Here is an 18343-nt window from a genome sequence, read left to right on the forward strand (position 1 = left end):
TCCCTCCGCATGTAATTGAGGATGCATCATTGACCGTTCAACATCTCGGGAACTGCTACCCTCTCCCTCCTTGGCATTCAAGCACCTATGGACCCATCGACGACGAGGTGCCTATGGTGACTTCGTAAATTTCAAGATGATAGTGCCGTGCGTGTGCGCGTTCATAGGGGTGAGTGTATGCACGCGTATATGAGCGCTTGAGTCTGTACTGTGTAAAAAAATGTAAATGCGTGTCTGAAAGAGACTAGTCAGTATACTCAATATTGTGCACCTCGGAGAGGAAAACGATAGAACTAGGACGTATTTATTTATGGTGCAGATTCACTCATTTTTCTCCATATGTACTCCGTCTCGGTGTAGTCTAGTCACTTGTTGAAATCTCTAGAAGGGCAAATACTCCTTTCTGGTTTACAGGGCTATACTAGCAAGTAGTTGTACGTACTAGTACAATAGTGGGCTCACGTAGCAATTTTGTCTCATGCAAGAGCCTGGCTATATGCATGCTCCAATGTTCACAACTGCAACGTTCGGTTTGCGCTTGGCTCTTCGCCTCTTCGAGAAGACGAACAATGATGTTACTACTACTGCTTCTACAATGTCGAATCCACTGCTGCATGTCCGTCCACAACGAGCGGGACGGATAGCTTGTTGTAGAAGTACTACTAAGTAAAAGCCTGTCCTCGTTTGCGAGCAACCGCGCGCATGGGTGAGGGAGAAGGCGTGTAGTAAAATCATAGCACTGGCCCCACATGCTTGCCTCTAAACTTGGCTGAAAGACCCGCAGTGTACAATATATTTGCTGCAACCTCTAACATTTACCCACCACAAATTAAAATATATGTGGCCGTATGCATCGTTCTGATGCAGAGGCCGGGGAGCCCCATTTTCGTAGAAAAAAACAAATTAAAATATATATTCCTGTCTTGACCAGATGAGCATGCAAACTACAATCACCAGGGTGTCAGGTAGGGCCAGAAGACTATTTTTTTAAAAAAAAACTTCAAGACGGTCACATAGCATGGAGCCGACCCCAACAAATTTAAGCTTACAGCCACGGTACACGCTATCCTAGACTACTCTACACATGAAACTGCCACATGAGCGTCTGGGCTGCGCTTGGCTCTTCGCCTCTTCGGGAAGTCGAACAATGATGGAGTACTACTGCACTGGAGGAGTACTACAGTACGCTTCTGGCCATCTGACACCGATTGAACTGCTGCATGTCCACCGCGTGCGGGAGGGAGAGCGTGTAGCGAAAGCTTCTCCTAGTCTTGCCAGCCACCACGCTCATGGGCGAGGGAGGGACGCTCCTGCCTTTGCGTGTATGACAGGTGGGCCCGACAGGTGTGTGGCCAACCTGTCATACAGCCAAAGGCAGGTGCAGTTAAGTCGGCAAGGGAGAGGATAATCAAACTTCTCATTGATGTACGAGTTGACGCGACACATCAAAGCACTGCCCTCGATATATTTCAATAATTTGCGTTTACCGATGCATTAATTACAATGCATGCATGCATGCCCTGACTCTCCCTTTGATACTTGCATGTGTTGATTTAATGCACCTTGAAGTAGTATAAAATATGTGACGGTAAAGCTTTGTAATACCCCGGCCCAAGTTGAGAGATGGTTGTGCACGAGGAGGGTGAGATCATGCAGACCGAACAGGACCCGACGATGGAGCTCTCTAAGGTCTCGATGGACCTCACCGTGCTCCACTGCCCCTTGTGCCTCCGCCCCTTGACGTCTCCAGTGTATGAGGTTCAAATACACCTCGTCCGTTCGGCTAATTGAGCAAGGTGCAGGTTTCTTGATTGATGTGCTGTTTGATTGATTTCTATAGTGCAAGGGAGGGCACCTGGCCTGCGGGGACTGCCGCGTCGAGCGCCCCGGGAACCAGCGGCAGTGCCAGAAGTGCGAGCGCGGCAGTGGCTTCGATGTGCGGAACACGGCGGTGGACTCCGTCCTTTCGTCGGTGAGGGTGGAGTGCCCGCATGAAGGCTGTGGGCTCTACGTCACTTACCACAAGCTCGCCGATCACCAGAGCGTGTGTCCGCTCGCGCCCTGCAAATGCCCCGTGCCCGTCTACGGCTACGAAGGCCCGCCGCCGGCGCTCTACCACCACATCAGCACCGCGCATCCCATGCTAGTGAACAGGATCCAGTACGGCAAGGTGCTCCAGCTTCAAGTTCCACTATCGGAGCCACGGCTCTTGCTGTTCGCGGAGGAGGACCGCCGCGCGTTTTTCTTGGTCGGCGGCATGCTCGACATCGACGCGCCTATCGTCGTGTCGGTCGTCTGCATCAGAGCGGGGGTGTCCCCACTGCCGCACTACGTGGCCAAGCTGTGGGCGAACGGCCCGCCGGGGGAGCCCAAAGGCACGACTGATGCCGTCAAGGTGGAAATGGAGGTGACAAGCAGCAAGGATCCCGGCGACGTCGACGTGCAGGAGCTGACCTTCTTGACAGTTCCTCCTAAGCTGCTGGCCGGGGCTAAGCTTGTGTCCCTCCACATTCAGACTGACAAGCTCACGTCCTAAATGTTTCTACAGTGCCTTCTGTTTATCTTAGTAATATGCTAATATAGGGATTACCTTGGTCTACTTAAGAAATGGTGGGTTTTGGTGGCGATAAAAAATTATGTTTATCAATGCATTAATTGCAATGCATGCATGCATAAAGTACATGCATTGGTCAATTTTCTCTTAATACTTGCATGCAATGATTTAATGCACCTTGGAATCTCAACATGTGTTGGGGAACAACCAAATTGAGCCTTATAAAATGGAAAAAGTAAAATTTTGAGATAAGCCCTATAAAACCTGAAAGGAGAGAGTAGAAAAAGAAGTACTCCATCTGGGAATAGTGCCGCACTTCAAACTTGACCCATCAATAAATTTTGAGCTTGTGTCTCGTCACATTCCAAATTACTCCACGCTATATTGAATTGCAAACCTGTTCACACCGATCACAACCTAAACGGTTTCCCACTTAGTGCGTATTAGTACTCGGTTATAAATACTAGTATGCCAAGATGACTGTGCGTTCCTCCACAACTCCTCATCGACAAAAACAAACACGCCATTCAGCATCCTTCCCTTGCGTCTGCCATGGCCAGCGTGAGTTCTGGGTCGAGAGATTGCCACCAGGGAGAGGCGAGCATGGAAGCGGAAGAACGAGAGATGTCCCGCCTCGCTGCGAGAGCAGCCGACATGTCCCGCCGCGCGGAAGTAGCAGCACAGAGGTCCCGCCGCACCGCTGAAGCAGCACGGAGGTCCCACCGTGCCGTCGATGCAACAGACTGGTCTGGCCGTGCCGCGGAAGCAGCAGAGATGTCCTGCCGGGCCAAAAATGCGGCAGAGATGTCCCGCCGCGCCGCGGCGGCCTGGGAAAATTTCTCGCGGGCAGGCGACGACTGTTATAGGCGCATGCATGCGATCGTCCATAGCCAGATGGAGTAAATCTCTGGCTGGGCGAGGTTGCAGGACGACATGAAAGCCTCGTTTGAACAGGCTATCGGCGTACTAAGGGAGGGCAATGAGAGGCTCCGGGCCGAGCGTGACCTTCTGAGGGAGAAGATCGTCCGAAGTGCAGACCAGCAGGAGGAATCTAGTGCCTTGTTGAAGAGGACCGGCGTCATCGTCCAGAAACTTATGGACGAGAATGACATGCTCCGCAACAAGCGCCAAAGGATGGTGAAGGAATCCGTGGATGTTCTCCAGCAGCGTCTTGAGGACACAAAATAGCTCATAGCCGCTTGCCGCGGAGACTAGTTCCCGCGGCCTGCAGCAACGCATCAAGAAAGTAGAGATCAGCGAGCCAGATCCTTGTCTTCCTTCTTCTTTTGCCCTTGTGTATTTCGGTCGTAGCCGCATCTGTCTTTTTAAATTATCTTCCTAATTATGTAAGACAATTAATCGTCCTTATCTTTCTGTGGAAGATCAATGTTGCGAGGCTGGAATGAAGAAAACTCTTGCTATGGTGACCTTGGCGTTGCTGTTCTTCTAGTTGCTGCTGGGCTTCCTTCAGTTTCCTGGTTTCTTTTGATGTAATAATCGGTTTAGGATGTGGATTGTGTCGTCGGTTGTGAAATATTGGGTTCTAGCGCGGATGTTTGGCCTTTGTTGGCCTCTTGGGATATTGCGATTTCAATCTGGTAGCTTTTAGTCCTGCGTGTTAGGCTGGATTTGTGCTGAACTTCTTGTGAATTGTGGTAGTTTTCAGTAATGAAAATCGGAAGGGACAAGCCCTTCTTTGATCAAAAAAATTTAATCGTCGTTATATATTCATCAGTCTTGCTATAAGTCGCAGTAGATGCTATATAGGTCCGCCGGATCTTACATCAAGATCCATGCTTTCAGATTTTCTTTTTTCTCTCTTAAATCTCAGTCGAGTGAGACATAGCCACGCCATTAAACAGAGGCTCGGGTGCCATTAATGGAGACCTTGGGAGAGAGGTGGACGGCATATGGAGGTCAAAGGGCTCTCCTCACGATAAGCGCGCGCACGGGTCTGATCGCACGCCTCTCGTACTCAAATAGCTACCCTACACGGCGCCTCCTAGCTAATAAAAAATGGGGACGCGTGGCGGCATGTAAATGGTACTAGTAAGTAGAACGCAAATCAGACTGCAAATTTACCACACCATGTTGGTGCCATGTCATGGCACCAAGCCAAGTTTCATAATTTTCATGCGTGTTTTGGATTTACAGGAATTAAATAACTAAGTTTCTCAATGTTTCCAACCCAGCCACGACGCCCAAAATTTTGAATTTCATTCCCATTTCTTGCATGTAACCTAGAAATTTACCCGAGGACACACATGTGATTTTCAACCAACTTTGGTGCACTGGAACATGTGCTTGTATTTCAAATTTGAATTATGCACACAAAGGTGACACGTTCCCTCCCAGAACCATGAGCCTTCTTGAGAGAAGCTCCGATTTGCAAGAAGCTTATACCAAAATTTGTTCCTATTCGGCCAATTTTTTTTACCACGGCATGGTACTACCATGACATGACACCATGCCAAGTTTCATGATTTTAAAACCAAGTTTCTCAATGTTCTCGACCAAGCCACGATGCCCAGATGTTTGAATTTGATTCTCATTTTTTGCATGGGGCCTAGAAATTCACCCGAGGACACAAATGTGATTTTTCAACATACTTTGGTGCACGGGAGCATGTGCTTGTAGTTCAAATTTGAATTATGCACATTAAATGACCAAAAACTCAATTAATGTGTAAATAAGGCCAAACGAAGGCGGAATAATTCCAAAATTTAACAGGGCACTCATGTAGTTCTATGTTGCCTTTGTAAATAAACTCAAGGGGGACAACGTATATCGTTTCGCACTCAAGGGTGGCACGTTCCCTCTCAGAACCACGAGCCTTCTTGAGAGAAGCTTGGGTTTGCAAGAAGCTTATACCAAAATCTATTCCTATTCGGCCAATTTTTTACCACAACATGGTAGTACCATGACATGACATCCATGCCAAGTTTCATGATTTTTAGACGTGTTTTGGATTTACAAGAATTTTAAAACCAAGTTTCCCAATGTTCTTGGCCGAGCCACGATGCCCAGATGTTTTAATTTTATTCTCATTTCTTGCATGGGACCTAGAAATTCACCCGAGGACACAAATGTGATTTTTCAACCAACTTTGGTGCACGAGAGCATGTGCTTGTAGTTCAAATTTGACTTATGCACATTAAATGACCAGAAACTCAATTAATTTATAAAAAACGACAAACGAACCCGGAATAATTCCAAAATTTAACAGGTCACTAATGTAGTTCTATGTTGCCTTTGTTAAGAAACTCAAGGGGGGCACCGTATATCGTTTCACACTCAAAGGTGGCACGTTCCCTCTTAGAACCACGAGCTTCCAAATCAGCCCAATTTTTTTACCACAACATGTTAGTGCCATGACATGACACCATGCCAAGTTTCATGATTTCCAGGCGAGTTTTGGATTTACATGAATTTAAAATCAAAGTTTCTCGATGTTCTCGGCCGAGTCATGACGCCCAGATGTTTGAATTTCATTCTCATTTCTTCCATGGGACTTAGAAATTCAACCAAGGACACAAATGTGAATTTTCAACCCACTTTGGTGCACTGGAGCATGTGCATGCAATTCATATTTAGATTATGCACATTAAAAGTCCAGAAACTCAATTAATGTATAAAAAGGCCAAATGAACCCGAAATAATTCCAAAATTTAACAGGGCACTCATATAGTTCTATGTTTTCCTCTATAAATAAAATTAGGGGGGAGGCAGCGTATATCGTTTCGCACACAAAGGTGACACGTTCCCTCTCGGAACCACAATGCTTGTTGAGAGAATCTCCGGTTTTGCAAGAGGCTTATACGAAAACTTGTCCCAATTCAGCCAAAAATTATACGTATGAAAATAGGGTTTAGATTATCCCAAACATCTCGCTACCTAGACCAATAATGTACTATGATTTGAATTCAACATAAAATGGATACAAATATTTGAATTGGAGAGCGTATGGTACATGTAGTTCATAGTGAAATATGATTACTACTATATGTATGTTTTTTGTTATCAAGATAATATTTAAATTATTGTATAACTTTACAACAATCGTATTCAAATAAGGAAAATTGATTCAAATTTAGTCCATATGGTAGACAACAATATATTTGTTCACATGGTGGAGTAAAATGTTCATACATGATGGAAGATCAAAATGTACGACTACATCAATTATAAACCACAATGTCACCTAACGATATATTCGAATTCAACATAACGTGGATTCAAAAATTGAAATTCGAGATCATGGCATCTGTAATCATATAAAAAGGGACATTACTCTTTCTTTGGTGGGAATTGATTTGTTTTTTGTTCTTGTTGAGCGAAGTGCGAATCGATTTGGTACTGTGCAGGGTAATCTTGTTCTCCCGATTTTTTTACATGTTTCTTGTAGTTCTTTCAATGGCATCTATAGCAATATAGTAAAAGGGGACATGACTCTCTTGTGTCTGGTATGAATTGTTTTTTTACACGTTAAGTTTGTTCTGCCGAACAAGGAATCTGCACCTTGTTATCCCGAAATTTTCAAGCTCGAGTATCTTTTGTCTCACCTGCTTTGAAACTTCCGCTTATTCAACCCGCGCCGCGCCTTGTTATCGTGAAATTTGGACGCGCGCGAGAAGTCCCTCCTCATCTGAAATCGCTCCCGCAGCCCAGACACACGAATCCCCCTTCTACCCCTCAGCCAGAAATGAAGCTCCATGTCGCGGTGTCAAAACCGGTGGGGGTATGCTGGTAACTTACCCTACATTTTGGACAAGCGTGTCCCTAAGCTTGGCTCCCCCTCCCCCTTCGCCCCCCCCCCCATTCGTACACCGAGGCCGCCAAAACCCGCGAAATCCCACGCCCCTCTGTCGGCCTCCCGACCGCCGCCCAGCCAGAGACTCTTCCCTGACTACGTCGTCCACCGCAACAGCACGCCGTCCCTCATCCACCGCACCAGATGAGGATCCGTTGTCGATCTCGTCGTCCCGCCGGATCAGCCGCCCCGTCCTCCACCTCCAAGGAGCTGCCCCGATGTTCGCCTCGTCTATCGCGCCACCTCAATCCCCACAGCGCCGTCTTGACCTGCCCCACCGGAACCGCAGCACCCTCACCAATTCCTCTGATGAAGCCGAGGCCAACTCGGCGCAACCAAGGAGGTTCTGCACTCACCACTGCATTTTATCTTTTATTCGATCTCACGGGGTTGCCGGTGCTCGATACTGAGCAGACATGGCATGTCTCTATCGACAGCGTCGTTGCCGGCCACATCATCCATGGCATCTTTCCCCCATGTCGTTGCTTCCTTGGCGCGACTTCCACAACGGCACTAGCTGCAGCTGCTCCAGCTCTCGCTCGCGCTGCGGCTCTGTTCTTGCTGTCGGTCGCGCTGCTGCACTAATCCTGCTTTCGTTCATTCTGCTGCTCTGCTCTGCTCTTGCTCTCGCTTGCGCTGCTGCTGGTGTTGCACGACCTCCGGCAGCTACAGGAGTTGCTGCTTTAGCACTCGCTCGCGGTGCTACTGGACGACATGCTCTCTGGTAGTGCGTTCCTCGCTCGAGCGTCTGCTGATTTAGATCACTGCTTCTCTGCTACTAGTGCTCGAACACCCTAAACATCTATTGCAATGCTCTATTACCTGTTCAATATGTTTCGATAGTAAAATTCAGTTTCAACTGTGAAGTTCATTTTCTTCAGTTAAGTTCAGAGTGAACAGTACTTACAACATCTGTCGGAGCGGCCGTGGCGCGGCTGATGCGTTTTACATCTAGCACTTTTTGGTGATGTATTTTACATCACCTATTGCAGATGATATTAGGGTCCCACTTCAGATTAACGTTGTCTGTCTTGTCATGCTTCAGCCTCGTCGCTGTACACCTTAGCAGAGCTACTCCAATGACGGAACCGTCCATCACAGCGGAGCAGTACCCTCGGCGCCGTTTCCAGAGGCCTCGGATCTTCTTCCCCACCTCCGACAGTCATACCAGCATCATCACCATCCTCCACGTCTAACCCAATGATGTTGAGGTCCACAAGGCTATGCCAAAGAGGTTGTACACTCATCACATCACTTTGTTTCTCCATTCCTCTGTTCTTCCAATTCATGTGAGCCAAACACACAGGTTGACTGAAATCCTATGTTTCCAAATGCTCTATTTTGCACGTGCATTCCTATCCTATTCCTGTGTTTTTCCTATCCCTGCGTTTATAGAATCCTCCAATTCTAAGGAGCCCTTACAGATTTACTTCATTTTCAGATAGGCGTCAAAGAAAACTCTTTGTGTTATGTCCTGCTCCTGCCGTGCCGTCATCCACCCCACCTGAGGTGCACCATCGACAGAAGCGTTCACTGCAGCAGAGATCCCCCCTGCAGACTTCCTTTCTCCGCCTCAGATCATCTTCCCCATTGCTGGCAGCCACGCCAACCGCATTACCATCACCGACTAAGCAGATGAACCTGAGGACTACACAGTTCTGGAAGAGAGGTCGCAGTCTTTCGTGTTTGCTTACGTTATACATCGGTTATTACTACCTACTACTTTATTGTTCAATCTTGAGTTTTGAATTGCCCATGGGTCTCATATCGAGCCAGCAACGAATAGTATCTGTCTACTATCTAGTTCATCTGGGGTCTTCTATGTGGTTCATGTTGGATGGGCAACAAACAATAGATGATCCATTGTCTATCTTTTTAAACTGAAGCTATAATCTACCTGGTATCATTAGTTTTGGATCCATCCACTCGTTTGCTACCATCAGTCTTGATTTTTGCATGCACTCCTTAGGCCTTACAAAATCTAACTATTTTTTATTATGCATGTCAGATATTGTACACAATCGTACTGAACATGTAGAGAAAAAGAGAAGACCGTTGCATGCGAATATAATGTCATGCAGACGCCGCTCCATGGTGGGCGAAGTGCCCCCCCCCTCCTGCATTTCCAGATTGTATTCCAAAGGAAGATAACTATTCAGATGGAGATTCAGAAGGAGCCGACCACGCTTGTTTACCACCTGAGGTGTTTGCTCTAACCTGGCATGCTGATGTTGGTCATATCAGGCATATGGCGCCTTGCATTGCTTACATTATACATCTTATATGTCATCACCTTAGTTTAGATTTGCTTTGTGTGAATGCCACCTGTTTGGTTTCTATATCATACTCCCACCATTCCTAAATATTTTTCTTGTTAGAGATTTCAACAAGTGACTACATACGGAACAAAATGAGTGAATCTACACTCTAAAATATGTCTTTATACATCCGTATGTGGAAGTCCATTTGAAATCTCTAAAAAGACAATTATTTAGGAATGGAGGGAGTATATGGGAATTATGCAATGCCATCTTCTTTAGCCAGGCATCATATACGTGAATCATGCAATGCCATCCTGTTTAGCCTGTCATCGTATATGTGAATTGTATCGTGCCATACTTTTTCCATAATGAATTCCATTTGTCAACAATGTTTATACATCCATCTACTCTTCCTGTGCATCTGCCATTTGAGTCGGTCATGGGAAAATCTGGAGTGAAAACAAGGTCTTCTGAGCAGTCAGTGCTACCTGTCGATGCGGATTTCTTGCTGGTTACAGATAGCTCCTCAGAGGAGGATTCAGAGAGAGATGACCAGTCGTATTCCCCCCCCCTCGAGGTCATGCTCTAACTTGGCTGGGTTATATTGCTCATATCTTGCATATCTTGCATTGCCATGCCATCTGCTTAGATTAGACATGCTTTGTGTGAATGCCTCATGTTTGCTTTCTATATCAGATATGTGAATTATGCAATGCCATGTTTTTCAGCCAGTTATCATATATGCTAATTATGCACCGCCATGGAGCCAGGCATCATATATGTGAATTATCCCATGCCATATTTTTTTCATTACGTATTCCATTTGTCGACAATCTGTGTATATTGAACTACTCTTCATGTGTATCAGCCATTTGAGCCGGTTATGGGAAAATCTGGAGTGAAAACAAGGTCTTCAGAGCAGGCAATGGTACCTGTTGAAGCATATATCTCGATGGTTACAGGGAGCTCCTCAGAGGAGGATTCAAAGACAGATGACCAGTCCTATATCCCACCTGAGGTGTATGCTCTAAGTTGCAATGTTTATATTTCTCATATGATGCATATGGTGTCTTGCATTGCTTACTTTAGACATCATATGCACACTATTGAATTCTATCTGCTTACTTTAGAGATCATACATGCGAGTGCCAGTTGCTTAGTATATGAATCAATTATGTCAATTATATCATGCCATCCTATATACTTAGACAACATGTATGTGAATTATTTCATCCCAACCTATTTTAGAAAGACATCATATATTTTTGTCATGTCATCCTGTTTAGGTACTCATCATATGTTGAATTATGCCATTATATCCTGTTAAGTTATCCATCATATATCTGAAACTGTGTAATGCTATCCTGTTTAGTTAGGCATCATATATGTGAAATTGTGTCATGCTGTCCTGTTTCGTTAGACAACATACATGTGAATTACCACATCTGTCTATCATACAATGTCTGTACGTTCAATTTATTTTCTTGTTTATCAGCCATTTGAATTGGAGGGGGTGATGGCAGTATCTAAGGGAGCAAAAACCCGTTCTTCACAAAAGACAGTGCTACCCGTTGATGCAGATAGAACCATGGTTGTACTGGCCCACAAACTAGCCCCGCCACACATAATCGAGACTCTTCCAGATTGCACACTTACACCGTTGGGCAGAGATCCAGCTACAACCCATCTAACCGCAACCCCAGCGGATAGTAACCCACTTATAGTTGACAAAGCACCATGTCCACCACAGAGTACCCCCACACGAGTAGTTTGTAAAGCTACTGCAGTGCCCAAAGCACGAAGACCACTGTCGGTGTCAAAACCGGTGGATCTCGGGTAGGGGGTCCCGAACTGTGCGTCTAGGCGGATGGTAACAGGAGACAAGGGACATGATGTTTTTACCCAGGTTTGGGCCCTCTCGATGGAGGTAAAACCCTACTCCTGCTTGATTAATATTGATGATATGGGTAGTACAAGAGTAGATCTACCACGAGATCAGAGATGCTAAACCCTAGAAGCTAGCCTATGGTATGATTGTATGTTGTCCTACGGATTAAAACCCTCCGGTTTATATAGACACCGAAGAGGGCAAGGGTTACACAGATTCGGTTACAATGGGAGGAGATCTACATATCCATATTGCCAAGCTTGCCTTCCACGCCAAGGAAAGTCCCATCCGAACACAGGACGAAGTCTTCAATCTTGTATCTTCATAGTCCAACAGTCCAGCCAAAGGTCATAGTCCGGCTATTCGAACACCCCCTAATCCAGGACTCCCTCAGTTGCCCCGGAACCAGGCTTCAATGACGATGAGTCCGGCGTGCAGATTGTCTTCGGCATTGCAAGGCGGGTTCTCCTCCAAATTCTGAATACCTGTTAAATAGTGTCCGGCTTCTTGTACATGCTGCGCTCCTTGGCTTCCACGCCCAATAATGGCCACCTTCCACGTGTCAAGCGAATGTGAAGAGCCAGGGTGTTTTTACATTTACCCCTAGCTACGTAAATGAGCTGCCTATTTAAAGAGATGAGGATTCAGATCCAAATCACACCCTCCTCCCTTAGCGAGCATTCATCGGAGCGCACCCGACAGAGATCCATTCCATCATGGCCGGTTGACACAGCTCCTCCTCCTGCTCCCCCAGCCCCAAGCCCGGAGATTGGGAGGGATGTTTCGTCCCGCACAGCCAACTAGTGACGTTTCAGACCCAGGGATTTTTCCCCCAGTGTACATGGTCCCGGTTCGAGCCAGGCTCGCCACCTATAATGGCAGAGAGCAAGCAGAGAGCCTTCCCAATCCCTCCAAGGGAGAGCGGGTATGCCATGTCCCTTATTTGATAAGAGGACTCGGATTTCCAATTCATCCGTTTCTCTGGGGGCTCCTGGAGTTCTATGGCCTCCAGTTGCACAGGCTTACGCCTGCCTCCATACTGCATATCGCGAGCTTCGTAGCCCTTTGCGAGCTGTTTTTGGGCTGCGAGGCTCATTTCGCACTGTGTAAGAAGCTGTTCTGCCTTGTGCCCCATTCTCAAAGGGGGTCAATATATCAAGTGTGCAGAGCCGAAGTATGGTGCATCGCCGGGACCGGATATCTATCTGGAACCCCGAAGAAAACGTTCGAAGACTGGCCTTCAGAATGGTTTTATATAGAAGACGTCCCCCTTCCGGATCCTATTCGGATCGGTCTTCCTGAGTTCGATAATGACCCTTTGAAGAAGCGCCTGAGCTGGCGTCCACGGAGCCCCAGGAGGAAGATGACAACGACGTTCTTTACCTGATGAGCCGGATAAAGTTATTGGCTCAATCAGGACTGACCATGATCGAAGTCATGGCGATATGCGTTATGCGGGGGGTGCAGTCGCCTCAATATCGAGGTCACCCCATGTGGGATTTCAACGCAGGGGACGACACCACCCGTTGCGGCCGCAAGGGGCCGGACTCGCCCCCCGCTCTATCGAAAATCTTGTCCGATTTGTAGAAGGGAGAAGAGGAGGAATATCTCCGTGTCAATCCACAGGGCGGATTTTCTATGTACAATCCTCCGAGCTGGGTAAGTCGACAATTTCATGCCCATCCGTTCCATATTCCCACAGTTAAGTATTTCGCCTTGTGATTTCAATGCAGGAGCTGCGTAAGGCTGTAAGGGAGATCAACAGCCCGCCTCCACAACCAGAGGATCCGGAGCAGTCCCTCGACCCAGCCTCCCAAGAGGATCCGGACAAATCCGTGGAGCTAATTGATAGGGTATTTTACCAACTAAGCAGCAATAATGCCTTGGTAGCCATTACAGCCGATTACCCTGGGCTGCTCCCAGCTTCATAGGTAACTGAGACCGAAATCCCAACATTTTGAAAAGGATCCGTCCTTGTGTACTTTGCTTACCATATACTAACGGTGTTTTACAGGGGAGGCCCTTGGCACGTCATGCCGAGCCCGCGGCGACTAGCCAACAAGGGGCTGTGAGGACAGGCAGGTTGAACAGAAATGCAGTCCGGACTGAGACACCGGCGCAGCGGTATGGCGCGCCGTCTTACTCCATGATATCATTCTCAGAGGCATACTTACGCCCGCAATTTCTTTAGGAAGAAGAACACTCGCCGGACTATATCCGGAGAGGTCGCCAATAACACCTCCACCCATCAGGCTCCAAGGCCGGATCCGGAAGCGGAAGCGAATACGAGGCGCGCGCCGGATGCTCCTCCGATAGAGGATGCGGACAGACTGTCCGCCACAAATTCTGAGGTGGAGAGTGCCATGAACCACAGGCGTCGCCGGGCCGTTCTCCGTGACGCTTGTTTCTCCCAAGAGGCATTTGATGCCTTCAACTCGGGAGACGCGTACTTCCGTGCTGCTCAAAATGGTCTAGCCAGAGCCACTGATCAATATGTAAAGGACATACGGGTGCGAAAATTTGATGATTATATCTATCAGTAGCCCCTGAGACTTGAAACAGTTAGAACAACTGATTTAAGGATCATTTGTTATGCAGGTTCTTACAAAAAAGAATACCCAATTGTCCCAAGAGCTTGAAGAGTGCAAAGCCCAACTTTAGGTCGTACTGGCCGCAGGAGAGGAGTCCAAGAAGACCCCCTCTGGTAACACATATTTAAAATGATAAATACTCTACAAAGTGTGGCACATGTGCAAATCTGACAACAAATATGGCAGATCAAGCCGGAGGAAATCCGGATGAGCAACATTTCTTATGCCAGCTAAAGGCCGGTGAGAGCGTGCTTACGAAGGTTAGGCAAGAGAAAAATAATCTCCAAGATGCCAACACCCAGCTGGGCGTGGAACTAAAGGATGTTCGTGCCCAACTATCGGACTCCATGAAGGAGAATCAGCGGCTGCGACGCGACATTTTCAGTAAGTGCTTGAACGAACTTGTTAAAAAGAGTTCGGCGAAGAAACCGTCTAACAGAGTTATGTCTGTAGGAATGCTGACGGGTCGTCCCACGAATGAGATGCCCGGGTTGACAGGTGATCTTCTACCCGAGCTGTCACAACTTCACGAACAAGTTCGGCAGGTGATGCGAGGTGTTGCCCAGGCCTTATGGCCATCCGTCTCCCTGCCCGAAAGCCTTGGAGAGCTTGCGGAGAAGCTTAAGGGAGCGCGGCGGCGCTTCCGATTATGGAAGATATCGGCCTGCCGTCAAGGTGCCAGGGAAGCCTGGGCCATGGTGAAGACGCGGTACACGAAGGCTGACCCAAATCACATGGCCAAGGTCGGACCTGTGGGGCCCGATGGGAAGGAGATCCCCGTGAGCTTAGTGTACGGCCAAGTAGAATTGGCCGCAAAGTATTCCCAAGAGGACTGTAGACTAGGCAGCCTGCTGGATGGTATATAAGAGGAATTTAACCAGTCAAATTGACTATGTAATTTAAAGTGACATGTATAATGCCTTCTAGCCGGATTGTAGATCATTTGTCATGGTGGACCTTTTCGCTTCAACCTCGGGACCCGACAGTCTGGAGTGTATCCGAATACCCTCTCGGTTATGTAAGAACCGGGGAATGCATGGAGACCAGGCGTAGGGGTCATTAGTTCTTGAACAGACAAGTGCCCAACTAGTTATGTTATATTACATGGTTAGTAAGAAACATCTTCCAGGGAGAATAGTTCCGTTAGGGGTTCCTTTCCCTGGGACGCATGCCCTAAAGTGCATGTCCGAACTGCGAAACGAGACACGGGAAAAACATCTGGGGGCACATATATAAAAAAGGAAAACATCTTTTGTTCACCGACCGAATATTCCCTTAAGAACGCTAGCTTTCGGCTTCACCTAGTCTGAGGTACACATCCGGCTGACCCGACAGTAACAATCACAGAGGTGCTCCCCTTATGCCCTAGCCGAATTAACGGGAACGTAGGGCATAAATACAAGAGCCAGACAACCCAGCTTGGCCAAAACTTAAGTCATATCGATGCATATAATGGTGAATAAAAGGTACATGCGGAAGGGTGACACATGTGCTGGGCATGAAGCCCGTATAAATAAATAAGCTTCTGTAAAAGAAGCCCCCAGGTATAATGAGCGCGGATAGCGCGTCAGTTGTGCGCAAACAAGGCACCAATTGGCCCTTAAAGGCTATGAGAGAAGAGAAAGTGAGAAGGAGAGAAATAAAAGACAGATAGTCTATAAAAGATGGATAGAGGAAGGAGACGAACACAGAGTCCAGCGCTAGGCGTAGAATCTTCGGAGTCTGGCCGCATTCCATGGGTTCGGCTCAAGTCGATTATCTGATGCATCCCGCAGACGGTACGCTCCACTAGTCAGAACTTGGTCAATAATGAAGGGACCCTCCCATTTGGGCTTGAGTTTGTCCTTTTTCTTCTCCGGCAGGCGTAGAACTAACTCGCCAACATTATAAGTTTTGGCCCGTACTTCTCTACTTTGGTATCTTCGAGCCTGCTGTTGATAGAATGCGGAACGGGCTTTTGCCACATCATGCTCCTCCTCCAAGGCGTCCAAACTGTCCTGCCGATCGAGCTCGGCTTCTCTTTCTTCGTACATGTGCACTCGAGGTGAGTCATGAATTATGTCACAGGGCAGAACCGCCTCTGCGCCGTATACCATCAAGAATGGTGTGTATCCGGTAGTGCGATTCGGCGTGGTCCGCAGCCCCCAGAGTACGGAGTCGAGCTCCTCTACCCAGTGCGTGTTAGATTCCTTTAGGGACCACACTAATCTAGGTTTGATGCCGCTCATGATAAGGCCATTCGCTCGCTCGACTTGACCGTTAGTTTGTGGGTGATAGACTGAAGCATAATCGAGCTTGATGCCCATCTTTTTGCACCACAGTTTTACCTCGTCAGCCGTGGAGTTCGTGCCGTTATCAATGATGATGATGTGTGGGACGCCATAACGGTGTACGACCCTGGATATGAAGTCTATCACCGGTCCGGATTCGGCCGTCTTAATAGGCTTGGCTTCTATCCATTTGGTGAACTTATCCACCATGACCTGCAAGTATTTTTTCTTGTGGGTTCCTCCTTTAAGAGGTCCAACCATATCAAGCCCCCAGACCGTGAAGGGCCAAGTAATGGGGATTGTGTGGAGGGCGGTGGGTGGCATATGGCTTTGATTTGCAAAAAGCTGGCAACCCACGCAGGGTTGGACCAGGTCCAGTGCGTCTGCCCGGGCCGTAGGCCAGTAAAAACCTGTACGGAAAGCCTTTCTTACAAGGGCCCGGGCTGCGGCGTGGTGGCCGCCGAGTCCGGCATGAATTTCTACCAGGAGCTTCTGCCCTTCCTCTTCGGAGATGCACCTTTGAAGGACTCCGGTGGTGCTTTTCTTATAAAGTTCTCCCTCATGGACCCTGTAGGCTTTAGATCGCCGCACTATGCAGCGTGCCTTGTTTTGGTCCTCCGGAAGTTCCTGCCTATTTAAGTAGGCCAGGAATGGTTCTGTCCACGGGGCAATGACGGCCATTATAACGTGGGCCGAGGATGTTATTTTGGTGGCAGAGCCTCCGATTATGTTAGAGTGTTCGGTATCGGGCATTGCGGTTGGGTCTGGTATGTTATTACCAGTGTCCCCTTCCCATACCACAGATGGCTTGAAAAGCCTTTCCAAACAGATGTTGGGCGGGACCGCATCACGTTTTGCGCCGATGCGTGCGAGGACATTTGTCGCCTGATTGTTTTCGCGGGCTATATGGTGAAATTCGAGCCCCTCGAACCGAGGTAACATTTTTAGGACGGCGTTGCGATAAGCCGCCATTTTCGGATCCTTGGCATCAAAGTCTCCATTTATTTGGGATATTGCGAGGTTCGATTCCCCCCGCACCTCTAGGCGTTGAATGCCCATGGATACTGCCATCCGGAGACCATGTAGAAGGGCCTCATATTCGGCTGCGTTGTTGGAGTGAGTATACATTATCTGGAGTACGTATTGAACTGTATCTCCGGTTGGGGACGTCAAAACGACGCCAGCCCCCAGACCAGCCAACATTTTGGAGCCGTCGAAGTGCATGATCCAGTTGGAATATGCGTCGTACTCTTTAGGGAGTTCGGCTTCAGTCCATTCGGCGACGAAATCGACCAATACTTGCGACTTAATGGCTTGCCGCGGCTTGTAAGTTATGTCGAACGGGAGGAGCTCAATGGCCCATTTGGCAATCCGGCCCGTGGCATCGCGGTAGTTTATAATATCATTAAGTGGCACTTTCGAGGCTACTATTATCGAACACTCTTGAAAGTAGTGTCGTAGCTTCCGGGATGCCATGAATACCGCGTATGCTATCTTTTGATAATGCGGGTACCATGACTTGCATGGAGTAAGGACAGTGGATACATAGTAGACCGGCTTTTGAAGGGGAAATTTATGTCCGTCCGTTTCCCGTTCAACAACGAGCACTGCGCTCACAACTTGATGAGTTACCGCAATGTATAATAGCATTGGTTCGCCAATGTTTGGCGCGACCAGGACTGGGTTGGTTGCCAGTATGGCTTTTATTTCTTCCAATCCGGCTGTGGCGGCATCTGTCCACTCGAAGTGTTCGGTGCGCCGAAGGAGGTGATTAAGGGGTAATGCCTTTTCTCCCAGGCGGGAGATAAAGCGTCTTAGAGCCGCCACGCATCCAGTTAATTTTTGGATTTGTTTGAGGTCCTTTGGGTTATCCAATTCTGATAGAGCTCGGATCTTGGCCGGATTTGCTTCAATTCCTCTGCTGGATACAATGAAGCCCAAGAGCTTTTCGGCTGGTATGCCAAAAACG

General features: G+C 47.8%; 1 protein-coding gene across 1 annotated transcript; it reads left to right on the forward strand.

The window, feature by feature from the left end:
- Positions 1–1623: 1623 nt before the first annotated feature.
- On the forward strand, positions 1624–2536 carry LOC125523060 (putative E3 ubiquitin-protein ligase SINA-like 6). The gene is made up of 2 exons (XM_048688099.1): positions 1624–1689; positions 1841–2536. Exons 1-2 carry the CDS (start codon positions 1624–1626, stop codon positions 2534–2536), a joined length of 762 nt encoding a protein of 253 aa, XP_048544056.1.
- Positions 2537–18343: the final 15807 nt, after the last annotated feature.

This window comes from Triticum urartu, chromosome 7 (assembly GCF_003073215.2).
Source record: "Triticum urartu cultivar G1812 chromosome 7, Tu2.1, whole genome shotgun sequence".
In the NCBI taxonomy this organism is placed as follows: domain Eukaryota; kingdom Viridiplantae; phylum Streptophyta; class Magnoliopsida; order Poales; family Poaceae; genus Triticum; species Triticum urartu.

Coding starts and splice junctions, on each gene's coding strand:
- LOC125523060 (XM_048688099.1), top strand. CDS start 1,624: ATGGTTGTGCACGAGGAGGGTGAGATCATGCAGACCGAACAGGACCCG. Junction 1,690..1,840: donor CGACGATGGAGCTCTCTAAG/GTCTCGATGGAC, acceptor TGATTTCTATAG/TGCAAGGGAGGGCACCTGGC.